Source organism: Aquarana catesbeiana, linkage group LG13 (genome assembly GCF_042186555.1).
Source record: "Aquarana catesbeiana isolate 2022-GZ linkage group LG13, ASM4218655v1, whole genome shotgun sequence".
NCBI classification, from domain to species: domain Eukaryota; kingdom Metazoa; phylum Chordata; class Amphibia; order Anura; family Ranidae; genus Aquarana; species Aquarana catesbeiana.
The window spans coordinates 107,149,700-107,168,357 of NC_133336.1; the positions used below are offsets into that span (position 1 = coordinate 107,149,700).

The 18,658-nt window shown below is 43.6% G+C and overlaps 1 protein-coding gene across 1 annotated transcript in view; it reads left to right on the forward strand.

Annotated features, from left to right (window-relative positions):
- The window catches only part of AQR (aquarius intron-binding spliceosomal factor), a 214,182-nt gene that overhangs the window by 194,917 nt on the left and 607 nt on the right, over positions 1–18,658 (forward strand). Inside the window, exon 35 of the mRNA XM_073609694.1 lies at positions 16,980–18,658. This exon is cut by the window's right edge and continues 607 nt beyond it. Coding sequence (XP_073465795.1) covers positions 16,980–17,504 — 525 coding nt within the window. The 3' untranslated portion in view covers positions 17,505–18,658. The remainder of the gene's footprint in view (positions 1–16,979) is intronic.

Below are 18,658 nucleotides of genomic sequence, written 5' to 3' on the forward strand. Positions count from 1 at the left end.
CAGTGAGGAACTGAAAACAGATATTTATATGTTGTAATACCCCTATCCCATTTTGCTTAAAGTGATATTAACCACTTCAGCCCCAGAAAGATTTGCCCCCTTAATAAACAGGCTATTTTCTTGCGATACAGCACTGTGTTATTCTACCTGACAATTGCGCGGTCGTGCGATGCTGTACCCAAATAAAATTCATGTTCTTTTTTTTCCCACAAATAGAGCTTTCTTTTGGTGGTATTTGATCACCTCTGCAGTTTTTATTTTTTTGCGCTATAAACAAAAAAAGACTGACCATTTTGAAAAAAAATATATTTCTTTATCGTATATCATGGGACACAGAGCCTTAAGTAATTACTTAACGGGTTATAGGCCAGCTTCAGGTGATGGACACTGGTTATACCCAATCCAAGAAGTTCACTCCCTATATAACCCCTCCTTCTTCCAGGAGCACCTCAGTATTTTCGCCAGTGTCTAAGGTGTTGGTCACGAGTGAAGATGTGCTCTGAGGAGCTCCAGGAGGGATCCATGCTGGATTTAAATTGCCTTCATAAAGACCAGATCCATCCAAAGTGCCACTAAGGCCTAAAAGGATGGTACCTGGGGCCTCATATCCGAAGCACGAGGTTTTGCCTGTAACACCTCTTATTGAAGGGCTGGACCCCAGGAACTCAGGGCTTTGGTCTTGCTACATTACCTAGCTTTCCTAGTGGGGTGCTTTTACAGGTCCAAGGAAGTTGGAACACCGTTTTAGGGACCCGGTCCCTGATGGTTTGCTAAACGCAGCCCGCCGTGATGGGTGAAGTTTGGATTGTCTGTTAATTCAGTAAATCCTGCGGCGGGGATAAGATAAGGGAAGAAACTTGGGTATTAAAAACACCTAGGTATTCTTCCATTAGGGAAAACATGTTGTCATGCCTAAATTCTCCACTAGAGGGAGTCTATGCACATACTTTACTCTGTTGTCTTCACTGTAAAGCTCAGTCAGTCTGTGTGTGGCCGCAGCAGCACATGCAGGGCGATTCCTCTCAGGTAAAAGAAATATGCCAAATGTTTTCTTTTTCTCTCCACTGAAGGGGTTAGGGGGATATCAGCGGTGTACCCAACTTACATCCCGTCGCGGGGAGGTGTGGAGATCCCGCTGGTACTGCTTATGTTGTTAACTGTTGAAATGCTGTTTCTGTTGTATGTACCTGCTACAAACAGGTCTCTGCCACCCCCCCCCCCCCCCCCTCGTGTTGGGTCGGTGGACCCGAAAATGCCACGCACAAGCGCAGGAACAGTTTAAATGTAAAAAGGGGCAGAATTTTTTCTCGGAAGGAGCGGAGCCTAAGCACGGTGCCGTGAACCTCCACGAGGTCGCACAGCAGGCATACACAGATAAACTACAGCTGTGACAGTCTTTCCTCAGCTGATGAGAAAACAAACAGCCTGCAACACAAGGACACAGAGCTGTGGGACATGTGAGGGTTGCAAACTGGCATTCCTGATACAGGAACGACACCTTTTTCCCAGCACTAGGCTGAACTTTATAGCGGCTTTAAATGTCATGACTATTTTCAGCAATTAAGTGCAATTTGTATAGTGCCTCTGTTTTTGTACTTAGGACTATGCCTACCAAAAAGACACCACAAAAAACAAAAAAGTAAAGGTTTCACCCCCAGGCGTTAGGATCTCAAGTCGCATTTCCACGCTATCATCCTTGCCTGAATTACCAGTTATGGCAAACCAGGGTGAGCCATTGGAACAAATAGATGGTGCAACTGCTTCACATCTCAGCCCCTGTATACGTGACTGAAGATGTCCTTTCCTCCTCCCTGCAGGGTCTGGAAGGAAGATAAGCGGCTTTAATCGCATCCTCCATTCAAATGGATAGGAAGCCTGCTAGATCCCCCTCCCCCACTTCAGAACCTTTGCAAGGGGAACAGTGGGCACAGGATGAGGTGTTGCCCTCGGTCGATCAGGAGGAAAAATAAACTGACGATTCCTCTGCGGAGGAAACAGCATTAGGTGAACTTTTTTTAGCCTCTCAGTCGGAGAAATTGCTCTTACGGTGATGGTCTGGTCCACCCCTAACGCAGTCTCCTGAAAGCTTGGTTTCTTCCTTGGGTTCCTTAAAACCTTCTCAACCTTTGCATGCGTTTCCTGCACATGCATTACTAGAACAACTTATTTTTGCTGAAAAGGATCACCCGGATAAGCATTTTCTCCCTCCTAAGAGATTTGCAATTCTCTACCCCCTGGAGGAGAAATTCTCCAAAAGATGGAAAATACCAGCAGTTGACGCTGCAATTTCCAATGTGAATAAAGGCCTAACTTGTCCCGTAGACAATGCACAAATGCTTAAGGATCCAACAGATAAAAAGTTGGAATCCCTGTTAAAATCTTTTTTCCATTGCAGGTGCCGTTACTCAGCCTGCAGTCGCTGCAATAGGCATCGGTCAATCACTAAAGGACCAGTTTAAACAGGCCCTTAGAGCGATCCCTGCACGGGAATTGGCTGAACTACCAAAAGCTTTATGCTTTGCCATAAATGCTTTTAAATATTCTTTTCACCAGGCGTCCCGCCTTATGCTTGTGCATATGCGTAGAATCCTGTGGTTTAAAAATTGGTCAGCTGAAGCACCATGTAAAAACCTCCTAACTGGGTTCCCTTTTCATGGGGAGCGACTATTTGGAGAAGACTTTGACAAATATATCCAAACAATTTCTAGTGAGAAAAGTACTCTTTTGCCAGTCAAAAGAAAGTATAAACGCCCTTCATTTAAACGGGCTCCTACCCCTACGCCAAAGGCTTCCGTCTCTAGGCAGTGGCGATGGCCTCCGCCGTCAGACTCTAGAGGAAAATCTCAGAGTCAGACCCAGGCTCAAAAGAAGTCCTGGGGTCGGAAACCTGCAAAACAGAATCCTAAAGCCTCATCATGAAGAGGCAACCCCCCCTCACCAAGGTGGGGGGAAGACTTCTGCAGTTTTCAGAAGTCTGGAAAGAGGAAATTTAGGACAGATGGGTCATCTCCGCGGTAACGCTGGAGTACAAGCTGGAATTTCCATACTTTCCACCGTCTCGCTTCCTGAGGTCAAGCCTTCCCAAAGATCCAGAGAAAAGACAATCTCTGTTTCAGGCACTAGACCGATTAATATCTCAAGGGGTGATCATACAGATCCCCACAAAAGAGCAAGTTTTGGGGTTTTATTCAAACATTTTTATGGTACCAAATGGAGATATCAGACCCATTCTAGATCTAAAAATAAAAATCAGTTATTGAAGATCCTTTCCTTTAGCATGGAGACGATCGGTTCAGTAGTTTCTATCCCTCTAGGAGGAGAACTTCTGGCATCAATCGACATCAGGGATGCATATGTGCATGTCCCTATATTTGCCGCTCATCAAGAGTTTCTGTGTTTCAAGTTAGAACAGCAGCATTTCCAGTTTGTAGCCCTGCCCTTCGGGCTAGCCACAGCACCCCGGGTTTTCACCAAAGTGCTGGCCCCACCTCTAGCCAGGTTAAGGGCACAAGGCATAACAGTCGTAGCGTACCTAGACTATCTATTGCTAATAGATCAGTCGGTGGCTCGTTTGGAGCAAAGCGTACGCGCTACAACTAATTATCTGAAAAGTTTGGTTTGGATTCTCAACCTAGAGAAATCTTCCTTAATACTGCTAAAAAGACTGGAGTACTTGGGTCTGATCATAGACACAGCTCAGGAAAAGGTGTTCTTGCCTCAGGCAAAGATCAACCCCATAAGAGAGCTGGTGCGGATGATCAGGTCAAATGGTGATCCCTCCATTCGCGTTTGCATGAGGTTGCTAGAAATCATAGTGGCTTCATTCAAAGCAGTTCCCTATGCCCAGTTTCATTCAAGACTGTTGCATAACAGTATCCTGTCTGCTTGGAACAAAACAATTCAAGCTTAGACTTGCCAATGCAGCTGTCCCCAAGAGTGTCCCAAAGCCTCACTTGGTTGTTACTAAACCCAGAATCTGTTGAAAGGAAAATCCTTCAGACCAGTCATCTGGAAAGTGGTAACGACGGATGCCAGCCTTTCAGGCTGGGGAGCAGTACTAGAAAAGACAACTGTCCAGGGACAGTGGTCAAGAACCAAAAGAACCTTGCCCATTAATATCCTAGAGATTCGGGCAGTACGTCTGGCTCTAAAGCCCTGGGTTTTCAGGTTACGGGATTGTCCTGTCAGGATTCAATCTGACAATGCCACAGCTGTGGCCTATATCAATCACCAAGGGGGCACCAAAAGTCTCTCAGCACAGAGAGAGGTGAACCATATTCTAAACTTGGGCAGAAAGGAATGTTCCTTGCCTATCGGCAGTCTTCATTCCGGGAGTAGAGAATTGGCAGGCGGACTACTTAAGTCACCAGCAGTTATTCCCAGGGGGATGGTCTCTTCACCCTGACATATTTCGGGCTGTTTGCAAAAGATGGGGGACCCCGGACGTAGATCTTCTAGCATCCAGGTTCAACATGAAGTTATTCAACTTTGTGGCCAGAACAAGGAATCCACTCGCATGCGGAACAGATGCGTTGGTGACCCCATGGGATCAGTTCTCACTGATCTATGCATTCCCCTAACTTTCTTTTCAGTTGCTGCCTCGACTTCTTTGCAGGATCAAGCTGGAAAGAAAGACGGTAATTCTGGTGGCACCAGCATGGCCCATAAGGTCATGGTATGCAGAAATCGTAAAGATGGCAGTGGAGGGCCCATGGTCCCTCCCACTACGGCCAGATCTGCTCTCACAGGGACCGATATTCCATCCTACCTCACGGCCTCTAAATTTAACGGCTTGGCTATTGAAACCCACATTCTGAAGAAACGTGGGCTTTCCGGGTCAGTTATCTCTACCCTGATTAATGCAAGGAAGCCAGCTACCAGAACTATATATTATAGGGTCGGGAGGGCTTATGTTTCCTGGTGTGAGTCCAAGGGTTGGCACCCTCGGAGATATATCATAGGCAGAATTCTTGCCTTTCTACAATTAGGGATAGAAATTAAATTGGCCTTGAGTACTATTATGGGCCAAGTCTCAGCTTTATCGGTCTTGTTTCAAAGACCACTTGCTACAAATTCTTTAGTCCGGGGTTTTATGCAAGGGGTAAAGCGGGTTTATCTGCCCGTCAAACCTCCCTTGAACCCTTGGGACTTGAATTTAGTTTTGTCTGTGTTACAAAAAAACAGCCATTTGAACCAATACAACATATTCCCTTAGTCCTTCTGACAAGAAGGTTGGTATTTTTGGTTGCTATATCCTCAGCAAGGAGGGTTTCAGAATTGGCTGCTCTTTCTTGTAAAGAGCCATATTTGATTTTTCATGAGGACAGAGTGGTGTTACACCTGGCATATTGTCCTGTCATCGTTTTTTCCAAAACCATGTTCCAGGGAAGAAAAGTCACCACATTGTCTTGATGTGGTGAGAGCAGTGAAAAGCTATTTAAAGGCAACTGCTCAGATTCGTAAGACTGTCTTATTTATTCTGCCAGAGGGTCCAAAGAAAGGACAGTCAGTGTTGAAATCCACTGTCGCTAAATGGATTCAGCAAGTGATAATTCAAACTTATGATTTAAGGTGTAAGATTCCCCCTTTTCAAGTTAAGGCACACTCTACCAGGGTGGTTAGTGCTTCTTGGGCATTGCGTCATCAGGCCTCCATGGCTCAGATCTGTAAGGCCGCAACTTGGTCTTCAGTGCATACAGTCACAAAATTTTATCAGCTGGATGTAAGGCGGTATGAGGATATCGCCTTCGGGCGCAGTGTGCTGCGGGCAGAAGTATAGGTCCTCAAGTCTGGGGTTACCCTCCGGGTTGTGTCTCTCTCCCCTCAAGTAGCATTGCTATGGGACATCCCATTATGTAATTACTTAAGGCTCTGTATCCCATGATGTACGATAAAGAAAATAGGATTTTTATAACAGCTTACCTGTAAAATCCTTTTCTTGGAGTACATCATGGGACACAGAGGTCCCTCCACTCTTTTTTGGGATTAAAGTATATTGCTTTGCTACAAAAACCTGAGGTGCTCCTGGAAGGAGAAGGGGTTATATAGGGAGTGAACTTCTTGGATTGGGTATAACCAGTGTCCATCACCTGAAGGTGGCCTTTAACCCATTAAGTAATTACCTAAGGCTCTGTGTCCCATGATGTACTCCACGAAAAGGATTTTACAGGTAAGCTGTTATAGCAGAAAATAAAAAAAAAATGGATTTTTTTTAAGACACACCAAATAAAAAATTTAAAAAATTATAATTTCTTCATCAATTTAGGCCAATTTATATTCCGCTACATATTTTTGATTAAAAAAAAAAAAAGCGTTTGGTTTGCGCAACAGTTATAACGTCTACAAAATGGTGGATAGATTTATGGCATTTTTTTTTATTTTATTTTATTTTACTAGTAATAGTGGTGAACAGCGATATTTATTTATTTTATTTAGCGGGACTGCGGCGGACAGATCGGACACCTAACTCACATTTTTGACACTCTTTTTGGAACCATTGACATTATTACAGTGATCAGTGCTTAAAATATGCATGGACATTCTACTAATGACACTGGCAGGGAAGGAGTTAACAGGAGTGATCAAGGGGATTACCTGTGTTCCCCCAGTGTGATTCTAACTGTGTGGGGGGATGGGCTGCCTGGGATAACACACAGATCCAGCTTCCTGCATGGCAGAAAGACAGGATCTCTGTGTCATCCCCTGACAGAATAGAGATCTGCCTTGTCTATGGCAGATCCCCGTTCTGTCACTGCAGGCGGTCGGTGGACATCGAGTCAGCCAGACCCGCTGATTGGCTCCCCCACTGGCGCTCGTCCACAGATGCCATGTACGAGCCGACGTACTGTTACGGCGATTCGCGCAGCCAAGCCGACCTACTGCAGTGTAACTGCAGTGGCTGGTCGGCAAGCTGTTAAACTCCTTTTTTGGAGGTACCACCTCAATACTGGGTACTTGCCCCCCCCTCCCCCCTTCCTTCCCAGACCAATTTTCAGCTTTCAGTGCTTTCGCATCTAGAATGATGATTACTCAGTCCTGCTACACTGTACCCAAATGATTTTTTTTATCATTTTGCTCACACAAATAGAGCTTTCTTCTGGTGGTATTTATTCACCACTTAATTTTTTATTTATTGCAATATAAGTGAAAAAAGAGTGAATATTTTGGAAAAAAAAGTTTTTTTTTTTTACTTTCTGTTTTAAAAGAAATCTAATAAAATCAAATTTCGGCAAATTTAGGCCAAAGTCTATTCTGCTACATGTCTTTGGTAGAAAAATATCCTGGTAAGTGTATGAGAATTGGTTTGTTTGAAAGTTATGTCTACAAGCTATGCTATGCATTATTGAAAATTGATCAATCCTGATGCACTGATGGCCTATCTTTTCTTGAGGCCCTAAAATGTCAGGACAGCACAAATACCCTCCCAAATTACCCCTTTTTGGAAAGAAGACAATCTGAGGTATTTGGTAAGAGGCATAGTGAATTTTTTAAAGTTTCAATTTTTTCCCACAATGCTTTTGAAAATTAAGAAATATATATATATATTTTTTTTTCTTCACAAAATTGTCATATTTACAAGTTATTTATCACACACGGTGCAGGCATACTTGAAATTACACCCCAAAATACTTTCTGCTACTCGTCCTGAGTATGGCGATACCCCATGTGTGAGACTTTTCCTGAGTACCTATCACATTTTTGAAGGCCCTGGAGCACCAGGACAATGGAATTGCCCACGAAATGACCCCATATATTCTATGAGGCATAATGAGTCTTTTGAACATGTCATTTCTTTCCACAAGTTTTTGGAAAGAAAATGAAAAATCTTTTTTTTTTTTTTTTTTAACAAAGTTGTCAATTTAGAAGATCTTTCTAAAGCATAGCATGTACATAGCAAAAATGACACCCCAAAATACATTCTGCTACTCGTCCTGAGTATGGCGATACCCAATGTTTGAGACTTTTTCACAGCCTGGCCACATACATAGGCCCAACATGCAAGTAGCACCTTCAGGCTTATAACACATAGCATGTACACACCAAGAATTACACCCCAAAATACATTCTGCTGAGCAAAGGGTAAAAAAAAAAAAAAAAAAAAATTACCTGTGGTTTTAGCAGGCAGGAATACCGTCCCAGAGCAGTCAAAGCATTGGTCCAGACAGCCAAAGGAGTAGTCCAGGCAGCAGACAGATATGGCAAAGTATGAACATGGTCCATGGTTTAGCAGGCAGTTCAGGTGGCAGGCAGAGGCATGGCCAGTTCAGGAGCCAGGCAGAGGCATGGCCAGTTCAGATGGCATCAGGCAGCACTTTAACATTTAGGCCTTGGTCAGGTAAGACCTGAGGACAGGGGTAGAGGCTTCTTCCCACCCAAATCTCTACGAAGGCTCTGAGTCTCCAGAACCTGATCCGAGAAAACAAAAACCTGGAAAAAAAGTTTTCTCCACTCGGAAAATCTTTTCTGGATCCCCTCACATGTGTGAGACCCCTGTACTGTACAATGGCAGGGCAAATGATCAGTTCAGGAGGCAGGCAAAAAGCATGTCATTGAACGGGCCAAGGTCAATTCACACGGAAGGCAGAAACATGGTTGGCACAGGCATAGTCGATAAACAGTCCGGTCATTCACGGAAATAGCAGATGGTGGAAACTGGAAAAATATCATCTTCACTAATAGTGTAGTGAAGTGTGATAGTTCCGATAGCACTCTCCAATACAGAGAAAGAAGGGGGGGGACCTAAGGCTCATCCAATTTAACACAGATCCGATAGGGTAGTGAATTGGCCTAAAAAAATAGCCCACCCGATTCAAGAATCTGTTTACAACGTCAGCCTGAGGTATGAAACACAATGGGTTAAACCTCTAGGGGTGGTAGTCCTCTGAATATTGAAACATTAATGCAAAAAAAAAGATGGGAAGAACCCAAAGGTTCATCAGAGAGGACAGTCCGGTGTAAGTTAAATATCTTTATTGCTTATCCAAATTCATATAAAGGGGTGGTAGTCCTCTGAATATTGAAACATTCATGCAAAAAAAAGATGGGAAGAACCCAAAGGTTCATCAGAGAGGACAGTCCGGTGTAAGGTAAATATCTTTATTGATTATCCAAATTCATATAAATAAGCAATAATAGAAAACTACACCCATCTCCAACACATAGTTAAAAATAAGACCTAACGTCTTAATGGGAAACAGGTGGCCACCACACCCGATTCAAACACTTCATACCTGTCTCACACACTCCAATAGAGAGGCCTGGCTGGGAGGGACATTGGGGACAGTAGTATCGGGTGTCACGGCCAGTTGCTCTACTTGAACACATATGACTTTTTTGGGGGGTTTGCGACCTGTTTGGGTAAGAGGGAGGATTTCGGGACAGTGCCTTTCATGGAGTCTGGCTAATGTATCGGAGCAGATTAGTTGAGGGGCTTGGCCATGGGGATAGGGAAGGGCTGTGATAATGTCTTCCTGAAATTTTAGATGGGTTAGGGAACTTTGGCTGCACTTAGAAAAAATAACATGAATTGAACAGGGCTAGTTGCATCAAATAAATGGCGGCTTTCTTGTACCAAAACAGTGATCTCCTGGTGGCCAAGTAGGGCTGCATCAGCTGGTCCTTCATATTCACCCCCCCATGTAAAGTTTATAGTCATGCACACATTTTGGCTTCTGGATGGGGACCCCCTCTTCTCTGCAGTTTCACCAAGGTGTCATCATGCATTGTGGAAAGGATATAGACATATCTTATGTTATCTCTCCACTTCAGGGCTGGTACCTCTTCATTACGCATATTGGCCATTTCCCCCCTGTTTCAATTTCTTGGTGACCAATCTCTGTGGGAAGCCCTTGCAGTTGGTCCGTGCTGTCCCACAGGCCACAGTCTTTTTTCGGTACAATTGGCGGAAAAGTGGGAGACTCGTGTAGAAATTGTCTATGAATAGGTGGTAACCTTTCCCAAGCAATGGTTATATCAGCTGCCAGACAATTTTGCCACTTGTTCCCATGTAGGTAGGGCATCCAGGGGGTTTAGCTGTCTGTCTTTTCCGTCAAAAATTTTAAAATCATATGTGTAACCCGTGGCCCTGTCACATGCCTTGTAAAATTTTACCCCACGTCTGGCTCTTTTACTGGGGAGGTATTGCTTTATGCCAAGTCTTCCGGTTAAGTGTACTAGGGATTCATCTACAGAAATATTTATATAAACATCTGCTTGAAGCTGGAGCAAAAAAAATTGATTAGGGGCCGAATTTTGAATAATTTATCATAATCAGATGATTTGGAGGGAAACTTAGAGCATTGTTGTTGAAATGTAAAAACCTCATTATCATTTTGTAACGGGTTCTGGGCATCACAGCATAGTAGACTGGCATGTGGTGAATAGGTTGGGTAGACCAGTAGGCCGCGCGATCTCATGTCTTACGTCACCCCGCCCCCTGCTGTTTACATCACGATGGCTGTGATTAAACAAGTCACAGTGCCATTCTGCCATTCCGAGATGCGGCATGACCGGGGGAGACACGCACATCGGGATGCCGCTCCTTCTGAGGGACGTTTAGGAACGTCCACTCAGGAGGAAGCGCTTACCTGGCCACTGCACATAAACAGTTAAATAAACATGTCATACTTACCTGTTATGTGCAATGGTTTTGTACAAAGCAGCCCTGATTCTCCTCTTCTGGGGCCCCCCCGCCAGCTCTCCTTGCCCCTCCCCCTTACCAAGTGTTCCCATAGCAAGCTGCTTGCTACAGACGCACTTATTTGTGCTCATCCCCAAGCCGTCTTTGTGTGTCCATAAGACACCAAGAGCATGGCTCAGCCCCCTCCCGGTCTCACTTGCTCCCTCCTCACTTGCTCTGATTGATAACGACAAGAGCCAATGGTTTCAGCTGCTGTGTTTCAGCCAAGGAGGATGGCTGGCTGAGACACGTGCACATCGCTGGACCGAGATGGGGCCTCAGGTAAGAGGGGGTTCTGGGGGTGATGCTGCAAATATTTTGATTAAGACCCAGGTGAACAACAGGGGTCTTAGATGGTCCATAAAAACTTGGCTCTAGAAATATTAAGTACATAGTGTGCACACTGACGATTATTATTAGAAGCAGTAGTGAGGAAATGTCCTCTGCTGGTCACAATGTTTGCTGTAGGGAGCAGACAGGCACAAAGTTAATTGATTTGCCATTCTGGATGCCAGTGTATGACTGACAGGCTCAGGGAGAGATAACTGGCAGAGCTGCATGCATTGTGACTGGAAGGAGGGAGCCCGAGATCGGTACAGCAGGGATTTCTGCAGATCCTGACCTGGAGTGAAGAACAGGTGCACGGCTCCTGGGGTTTGCAACGTGTCGTGTTTACACAATTTTAACTTGGCTGGGTTGCAGTGTGATGGGAGAGAGTGGTATGTCTCCTAAGCAACACTCTCCTGCCAGAACTGAGCCTCCCCGCTGTACCAAACAGCTCATTAGGCTCTCTCCTTCCAGTTCTTGCAGCTCTTTATACGAATATCTATTAGCTTCCTCACCGAGTCTTAGAGAGGCATGCTGACAGTGGAGGCATCGCATGTCGGACAGGGAGACAGTCAAAGGGCCTCAAATTGCCCAGGTCTCATATAGAGGCTTTTCAGGCCCAATAGCTTATTGCATGTAAATGGATACCAAACATTAAGAAATGGAAACCCCCACTCTAGCAACACAGAGGAGCTTTGCACAGATTCACAGCAATATGGGAAGATGCCAGCCCCTTGGCAGCTGATTAAAGCAGGGTTGTTCTAGCTAGAATCAAATTCTCTTTGGGGGGATGTGTATACAAATTTCCTCGTTGGGCAATATTATATGTAAAAAAAACTTTGCTCCTTTATAGTGGTCCTTCTGAAATGTGCACTAGACATCCAGTGCAACCACAGACTGGTCATAGAGAAGCACAAACAGAGCAATAGTAGCTGGATATATTTTCTTTATTATTCCATGTTGTTCTAGACTGGTTAATATAGAACATACTTCTGTACCAATTATATATGTATAATTATACAAATATATATACATTTATACATTTATATATATTCATTTTATCACATTTTTATCTAGTTACACTTCATTTAGTGGCGCAGTGGAGGTATTTTTGAATAAAGGGCGGTGCAGTATTCAGAATACCCATATTTATGGTATATAATGTACCTGTAGGAGTGGGATCCTATGCCAGGAACTCTTCCTTGGAAAAAGTGGGGGAAAACTCCCCGTTCTACAAACATACACACACACAAAGCAAATCTGTCTTTTGTCTGTGCAGGGCAAGCAACAAACTTACTTTGATACCCTCAGCCCAGCAGCATATGTATCTTTTTTACACTTCCCTATTGCTTTATTTAGTCTTTGGGAGTAAAGAAATTATTGGGTAGTTTAGGGTGTGTAGGAGAATGTGACTTGCTACACGTGACCTGCTCAAGGAGCTTACGTTTTAAATTCTATATCTTACATAAACACACACACACTGGGGGCCAATTTAGACAGGAGCCAATTAACCTGCCAACATGGTTTTGGAACATGGCAAGAAACTGGAGTACCTAGAGGAGACCCTATGCAAGTGCAGGGAGAAAACTCAATGCAGGCAATGCCCTAGTGGGATTAAGACTGAGGACCCTAGTGCTGCACATTTTTTTTTCATAAGTTCATCTTCAGGAGCATGTTACATGAAAACAGAAGTAATTGCCTGTCCGTATCGGAGGTACGGGCAGCCAGCAGGAGCCTGACATTGCACCTGCAATCTGGTGATCAGGGGTGCAATGCTGTACAGGCTCCTAAGAAAGAAAAAATAGGAAATGCTATTTTTTTTTTTGCCAAAAAATGTGCATTTATTTTTTTAAAAGGTGAACTTGTACCTTAGTGCATTTTCCAGGGAGAGTGGGGATCTCCTGTGTTAATAGGCATAACACACTGCTAAATTAATATCTATGCTAGATGCGCTTTTTTAAAAAGCTCTTTGGACTCATGATTGGTCATTTATTAGAACACATATGTATACTAAATATTTAACTGCACCAAAACTACACAAATGTGAATATGGCCTAACAATAAACAAAGGCCTCATTCACATAGCCAATTACTTACATGCCCCATGCAGATGCAGGGCCATGTTTTTCCGACACTGAGATGCACAGGCGTTGCATGCATCCCCATGCTAACAGTCCTATAAATGTCTATTGGGACACGCCGCTTTGTCCCAACCTGCGCACCACCTGTGGAAAACACGGCACGCAAGTAATCAGCCATGTAAACGAGGCCTCATGCACCTGGCAACCATGCAGGTCCTGCAGGAAACTATCAACACCTAACTGAAAACCGTGAGAGCAATTAATCTGCCTGAAACGTGCCGTTTGAGGAACGCTTCTAAAGTCTTTTAATTTGTATTTAGCTTTTGTGCATATGATTATTGTGGGAAATTGAAAGATAAATTTGAATGCCAATATGCCAGAAAATGAAGTATTCGGTCACTTCTTAGAGGGGTTCCCCTTATTTCTACACTTCTGACATAGTCTTCATCCTTCAGGCCCAGCCATGTTTATGCAGTGTGAGCAGCAGTGCTAGGCAGAGTTGCTTTGACTGCAGGAAGTCACTGGTGTCACTCTGTTCCTGTTTTGTAGCAGGATTGGAGAAAAGATGACTGAGGTCAGGAGGTGAGAATCTTGTCTCTATGGCATTTAACATGATGCTGCCACCTCATTTTATTGAAGTTCCAGGCTTTATATGACTGCACCAGTACGCTGTTTGATGCAGTAAGGTTTATATGTGTGTAAAGGAAGACAGATAGAAAGCAGTGGGAGTTCCCCTCCTGTTCTTGGCTGTCTCCCAACAGTTCAGCACTAAATCTTTCCGCAGAGTCTTGGAAGTCGTTACACAGCAGTCTGAATGTGCTGTGGGTGCACTAATCCTAGTGATTGTGTGCAGCTGAGAATGGAAAATGTTTGTGTCTTCCCAGGGAAATCCAACATTACTGTTTCAAATCGGCTAATGTACTAGAGGATATATTCCAATGCTACTTAACCCTTGCCTAACCCTTTTCCTATTAGTTTCCTGTATTGTGTATGCCAGGTGTTATACGCACTTGGTATATCAGCCTGTGCTGCCAGATGAACACTGAGATATATTAAGGTCAAATCATTGTCTCCCACCCAGTTAATTTTCACACACTGACTTCCCCATACTGAGAAATATACACCTCTCTTACTGATGTACTAACTATAGTATTTGTAGAAAAGTCCACAAACTGAGACTCATCTATAAGAAAAATGTTTGATAGACCTATGAATTGACAGCATTTTTAATAACAAATATTCATTGAAATGGCAGCTGTGTAACAGAAAAAAGTTAGTGATTGTAAAGGCAGAAGGTTTTTTATCTTAATGCACTCTATGCATTAAGATAAAAAAACCTTCAATATGCAGCAGTCCCCCTAATACTTACCTGAGCCCCATCTCGATCCAGTGATGTGCACGAATGCCTCGGCCTCCTGGGACTCTCCCTCCCGATTGGCTAAGACACAGCAGTGGCACCATTGGTTCCCACTGCTGTCAAAGTCGGTTAACCAATGAGGAGAGAGGAGGTGAGGCCAAACCGCGGCTCCATGTCTGAATGGGCACACAGAGCATGGGCTCGGCTCAGGTGCCCCCATAGGAAGCTGCTTGCTGTGGGGGAAGGAGGGAGGGGCCAGGAGCACTGCAAGGGAACCGAGAAGAGGAGGATCCCGGCTGTTCTGTGCAAAACCACTGCACAGAGCAGGTAAGTGTAACATGCTTGTTATTTTTAAAGAAAACAAAATGAGACTATAGTAACAGTTTAACAGAAACAAACATACCTGTATTGTTACACTATTACCAAAGTATTGGGACACCTGCCTTTACACGCACATGAACTTTAATGGCATCCTAGTCTTAGTCCGTAGGGTTTAATATTGAGTTGGCTCACCCTTTGAAGCTATAACAGCTTCAACTCTTCTGGCAAGGCTGTCCACAAGGTTTAGGGGAGGGTGTCTATGGGAATGTTTGACCATTCTTCCAGAAGCGCATTTGTGAGGTCAGGCATTGATGTTGGGCGAGAAGGCCTGGCTTGCAGTCTCCACTCTAATTCATCCCAAAGCGGGTTGAGTTCAGGACTCTGAGCATGCCAGTCAAGTTCCCTCCACCTTTGAGATGAATTAGAGTTAAGACTGCGAGCCAGGCCTTCCTGTCCAACATTAGTGCCTGACGTCACAAATGCGCTTCTGGAAGAATGGTCAAACATTCCCATAGACACACTCCTAATCCTTGTGGACAGCCTTCCCAGAAGAGTTGAAGCTGTTATAGCTTAAAAGGGTGGGCCAACTCAATATTGAACCCTACAGACTAAAAATGGGATGCCATATAAATTCCATTCACTTGAGAAATTTCCACTTGTTTTCTGTTGCACCTCTAGGATAGTAAGTGAAGGGAAAGACTGCAAAAAAATGAACTGATCTGGGTTTTAACCCTTCCCTACTCAATTAAAAACCTGAAAAAAATAAACTTTGCATATTCTTTAAGGCCTCATTCACACTGCAGCTGTCAAACTTCTCTTTTACAGATGTTTTTTTTCTGCCCCTAAACACTTCTCCTTGTAAGATTATCTGTCCATGCAGACAGACATTTAGGCCCCATACACACAGGATGTTTTTACAGCTGCTGTTTTTGGCTTCAGGCATTTCTTTCTGCAGCCAGTAAACTCCCCAACATGTTATCCTGTGTGTCCATGCACACATAGGCTGTTGTCAGCGTTTTTGGCTGGAGTGTTTTCTTGCTGGAAACACACTCCCCCCAGAACTAGTGGGTTTGAAGAGGAGTTTTTCAGCTGTGAAAACGCTCTAATTATGATAAAAGCTTAAAATCGCTGAAAACCATGACTAACTATGAGCATTTTTGAACCATAAGCTTTTGTGGGAGTATAGATTTGCAGAAAAAAAGCTGAAAAATGCTAGTGCAAACTCATTCTACAGCTACGGGTTTTTACAGCTAACACTACTGGTGTTTTTATAACATCCAGTGTGCATGAGGCCTTACAGTCATTTAGACACAGTGGTGTTTAGGGGCAGAAATCTGGAAGCACCAAGGAGGAGCATGTGGGCAGAAAAAATGCCTGATGTGTCTAAAGACCAGGCACAGTACTAGGCATGCTTGGGTGTAAATTCATTTCAATGGCTAGAATATTAATCTGGCCAATGAAATTAATGAACGTCCGAATGCATCTAAACACACCTAAACGTGTTTGAAAAATGTGGCTTTAGACACGTATGTAACATTGCTTTTCTCCTATCAGGCACATGAAGCCTAAATCCACTCCAGGTTGTAATGAGGTTGATCCAAATTTACTTCTCAGCAGGCTTTAGGCTCAGTGCTGATTTGTGTACTTCCTGTGATGGACGCAAAACAATATAAACACAAATTTTCCAAATCGGTACATTTTTCTTTCCCCATCTTCCTGTTTCCTATCTGTATATGGATTTTCAGATGCTTTGTAAGGCCCTCTTCACATGGACACTGCCTGGTGGTCTGTTCAGCAGAGAATTCATGAACAGATCCCCTGGTGAATCTGGGCAGAACAGGACAGATGTCAAGTTTCTAATCTCTGTTCATTCAGTTCTTTTCTGAAGTTAGAAACTGGTGCTTTCTGGACCTATGTTGAATCTATGGGCAACCATATGTAAATTGACTTGTGTTAGTTTACATCAGACTACCACCGATTCATCACATTTAGGTATGGAAAAAGGCACAGACCCTTTTACATTTTTTTTTCTAGACCTGGACAGTCTCTGATGTGAGCAGACACAAGTCTATTTACATCCGGTCACCCCTAGACTTAGATGGAGCTTCTGATCAGGTCTGTCTGAAAAACTGACAGAGAAAAGGGGCCTAATTCAGTGTGGATATAGAAACAAAATTTTCTGTAAATAATCCCTTATATGTTTGTGTTTTAACAGGGTCTTTTGCCACCACCCACTGCCACAGACAGAACCAACCTTGCAGCATCTTATGATGAGGAAATGGAAGTGGAAGAGCAAATGTCACAAGGGACTGATGGAGGGAAGATGGTGACACAAGCAAAAGAAACAGAATTGCCCCCAGATACTGTGAGCCGAGTAGGGGCTGGACCAGGCGGACTTTCTGCTGAAGCTGATAAGGATGGGAGAGAAGCCACTGGCAAGGCATTGGCCGATGATTCCAAGAAAGAACCAGAAGTGCAGAGAGTTGATGTCCAGTTCAAACACAACATAGGCGAGAAACAGTCACATTTACAGGACATAATACCTGAGACCGGATCTGAGGTGAGGGAGCCAGTGCCCCAAACAGAGCTGAAGTCAATGGAAACTGAAGAAGCAACTGACCAAGTGGACAGCAATAATGGTCAACCCACAGAGGAGGATGTAGAACATCAGAAGATGCCGGACCATCCTGGGAGAGACAGTGACAGTGAATACAGTGAGAATGAGGGGGCAGAAGACTAGTTTAGTATTTTAAACCCATCTTCCAGAGCTATAAGATTTCCAATGGGAACGTGTGGTCACAGTCTGTACATTTTCTTAAGGACATCTTTACTACAAGGACAGGATAGCTGTAGACATGCTGGCATTTTGGGTTTATACTATATAATCTGCACTATTTATTGTTCTATTCTGTCCCCATTTATAGTCAAGAAAAACTTTTTCACAGTGTGTAATTAGCAGTGAAAGACAATGGTAGATTGTCAAACAGCTGCAGATATGGGCTGTGGGATTTCTTGGTATGTGGATTCTACTCATCTCCTTAAAGCAATGGGCATACTCCCAGCTTGTGTTCAGGAAGAATGCAGCTTATAAATGAGCAGTACAACACACCATGTACAAATATTAGGAGAGGATACCGTGCCTTACTGCTAGTCTTTTTTTTTCTCCCAAAAAATGAGTGTAGTTGGACTGTATAATCCCTGAATGTTGCAGGGAATGGGGGAGATTATTATGGTTTACACTGAATTTCTTAAGATCCACTCAAATGATGAAAACATTTTTGTAAACTTTGTTTTATTAAAAAAAAAAAGAAAAATTACTTGTTTCTAATTGTGTTTAAATTAGTGTTTAAAACTGCAGCTTTTTTTGGTGGGATTACAGCTTCTGTCTTGAGAGAAACATAGAGGCCTTTGTTGATAACTGATCCTTTTGAAAGTGCTAGTTAGCTGGCTATCCTGCTGATCCTCCTAGGTTCTGTAATTTGTTACCGGCCCAGAATAAGTATGGAAATAAGAGCGCCTGGCTTTCCAGATCTGCATGCTTGAGTCACTCACTGAAACAGCACAACAGCCAGGCAAATGTTTAGGGAGAGCTCAACAATGGCAGGCCTCATAACAGGTTTGCCTTGAGGAATCCTGTACTTAGGAAGTATAGAGACTATCATTGTTGTGCTGTCTTTGGAATGCAGGTTGCCTAGCTGCCACCATATTGAATCCGGTGTTTCAGGACTAAGTCACTGACCTGGAACACTTATGTTGCTCAGCATGCTTGTACGATTGTTGAAGTCACTAGGAGAGCCTGAAAACCAGGGAACTAGCATTTTCCAAAAGGGATTGGTAGTGGCAGCTTTAATAAAAAACTTGGTTTTATGCTAGGTTTGCACTATTGCGACCAGT